The sequence below is a fragment of the Phaeoacremonium minimum genome (assembly GCF_000392275.1).
Source record: "Phaeoacremonium minimum UCRPA7 unplaced genomic scaffold PA7_03_scaffold_274, whole genome shotgun sequence".
Classification (NCBI taxonomy): domain Eukaryota; kingdom Fungi; phylum Ascomycota; class Sordariomycetes; order Togniniales; family Togniniaceae; genus Phaeoacremonium; species Phaeoacremonium minimum.
This window is the reverse complement of record NW_006921179.1, coordinates 10,679-11,944: the sequence shown is the minus strand read 5'-3', so window position 1 is coordinate 11,944 and position 1,266 is coordinate 10,679. Positions and strand designations below refer to the sequence as shown.

Here is a 1,266-nt window from a genome sequence, read left to right as displayed (position 1 = left end):
GGCGTGCGTGAATTACCCGCTAAGCATCCTTCTGGAATGCGAGTGGCTGGTGTTCGGGTGGAGCTAAGAGAGCCGCAAACGGCACATCCTTGGGCTAAATTAACGACGCTCCCCAAACCGATAAGTAAACACCACGACTCCTCCATCGTCGCATTTCGTCCATTTCAACAACACTTCACTCTTCGCTCCGGAAGAACAGCAACACTCGCTCTTCGACCTTCTATCGAGTGAACTACGCGTGAATTACATTGATTACACGTCAAAAATCAAGCGCACTCCCGCATCACATCACGAGACTAAAAACAACGATGGTTACTACACGTGGAACGAACCGACCGGCTATTGACGCCGAGTCGAAGGCCAAGACGATGGCGCATATGAACAAGGAGCACAAGCACGATCTTTCGCTCTATCTACAACACTTCGCCGGCCTGTCCGCCACTGCCGCGGTAGATTCGGAGCTCGTTGACATGGACACCCAGACTTTGACCATTCGCTCCACCAACGACACGACCATTATACCGTTTACCCCGCCCCTCGAGTCTTGGAACGACCGCCGTTCTCGCTTGGTCGAAATGTCTGCCGAGGCCGAGAAAGCGGTCGCGCTGCGCAACGGCGTAGTATACTATGCACCTCGGGGCCTACACTGGATCTCCTTCGCCGGCGTCACATTCTACTACATCTGCGCGGCGCTCGTCTTCAGCGGCTTCGTTGAACCCAAGTCGCCGATATCTCATGCCCTTGACAAGTCGGGGTTCCCGTACGGCGCGTGGGGGTTCAGATGGATTGTCAGGGCAATCTTCTTGCCGGTGCTGGGGATTCATGTGGTGGAGAGCTTCTGGTTCGAGCGCACCCGCTTGCACCCAGCGGGCGTCCGGCGCGGGTCGGTTGTCTGGTTTCTGTGGCTAGCCTCGACCTTCTTGGAAGGCATCACTGCCTTTTTGCGCTGGGATGAATTGGTGAAGGGCAAGAGAACGCATGCGAAGACGCACTGATGAGATGAATGAGACGAGGGGTGGTACAATTACATTATTGAAAGCAATAGCCCAGTCCAGTCGTGCTTTACGAAGTTTATGCCATAGAACTAATTGAGAATCGAATACATCGTCCAAATATCTCATTTCTGCCATCCCTGCCATTTCGGTCTGTAGGGCCACACAAGCTGCCCGTCTGTCGCGAGACCTGCAATGTGATCATATGGCCCAAAGTCTTTCGTCGTGTATTGTTAGTCACAGTGGGTGGGGCTAGAAGAACAGAGAAGATATT

The 1,266-nt window shown here is 53.6% G+C and overlaps 1 protein-coding gene across 1 annotated transcript; it reads left to right on the top strand.

Moving 5' to 3' along the window:
• Positions 1-308: 308 nt before the first annotated feature.
• Positions 309-995, top strand: UCRPA7_3462 (putative integral membrane protein; the record flags this gene model as incomplete). The annotated part of the gene is made up of 1 exon (XM_007916024.1): positions 309-995. One exon carries the CDS (start codon positions 309-311, stop codon positions 993-995), a length of 687 nt encoding a protein of 228 aa, XP_007914215.1.
• Positions 996-1,266: the final 271 nt, after the last annotated feature.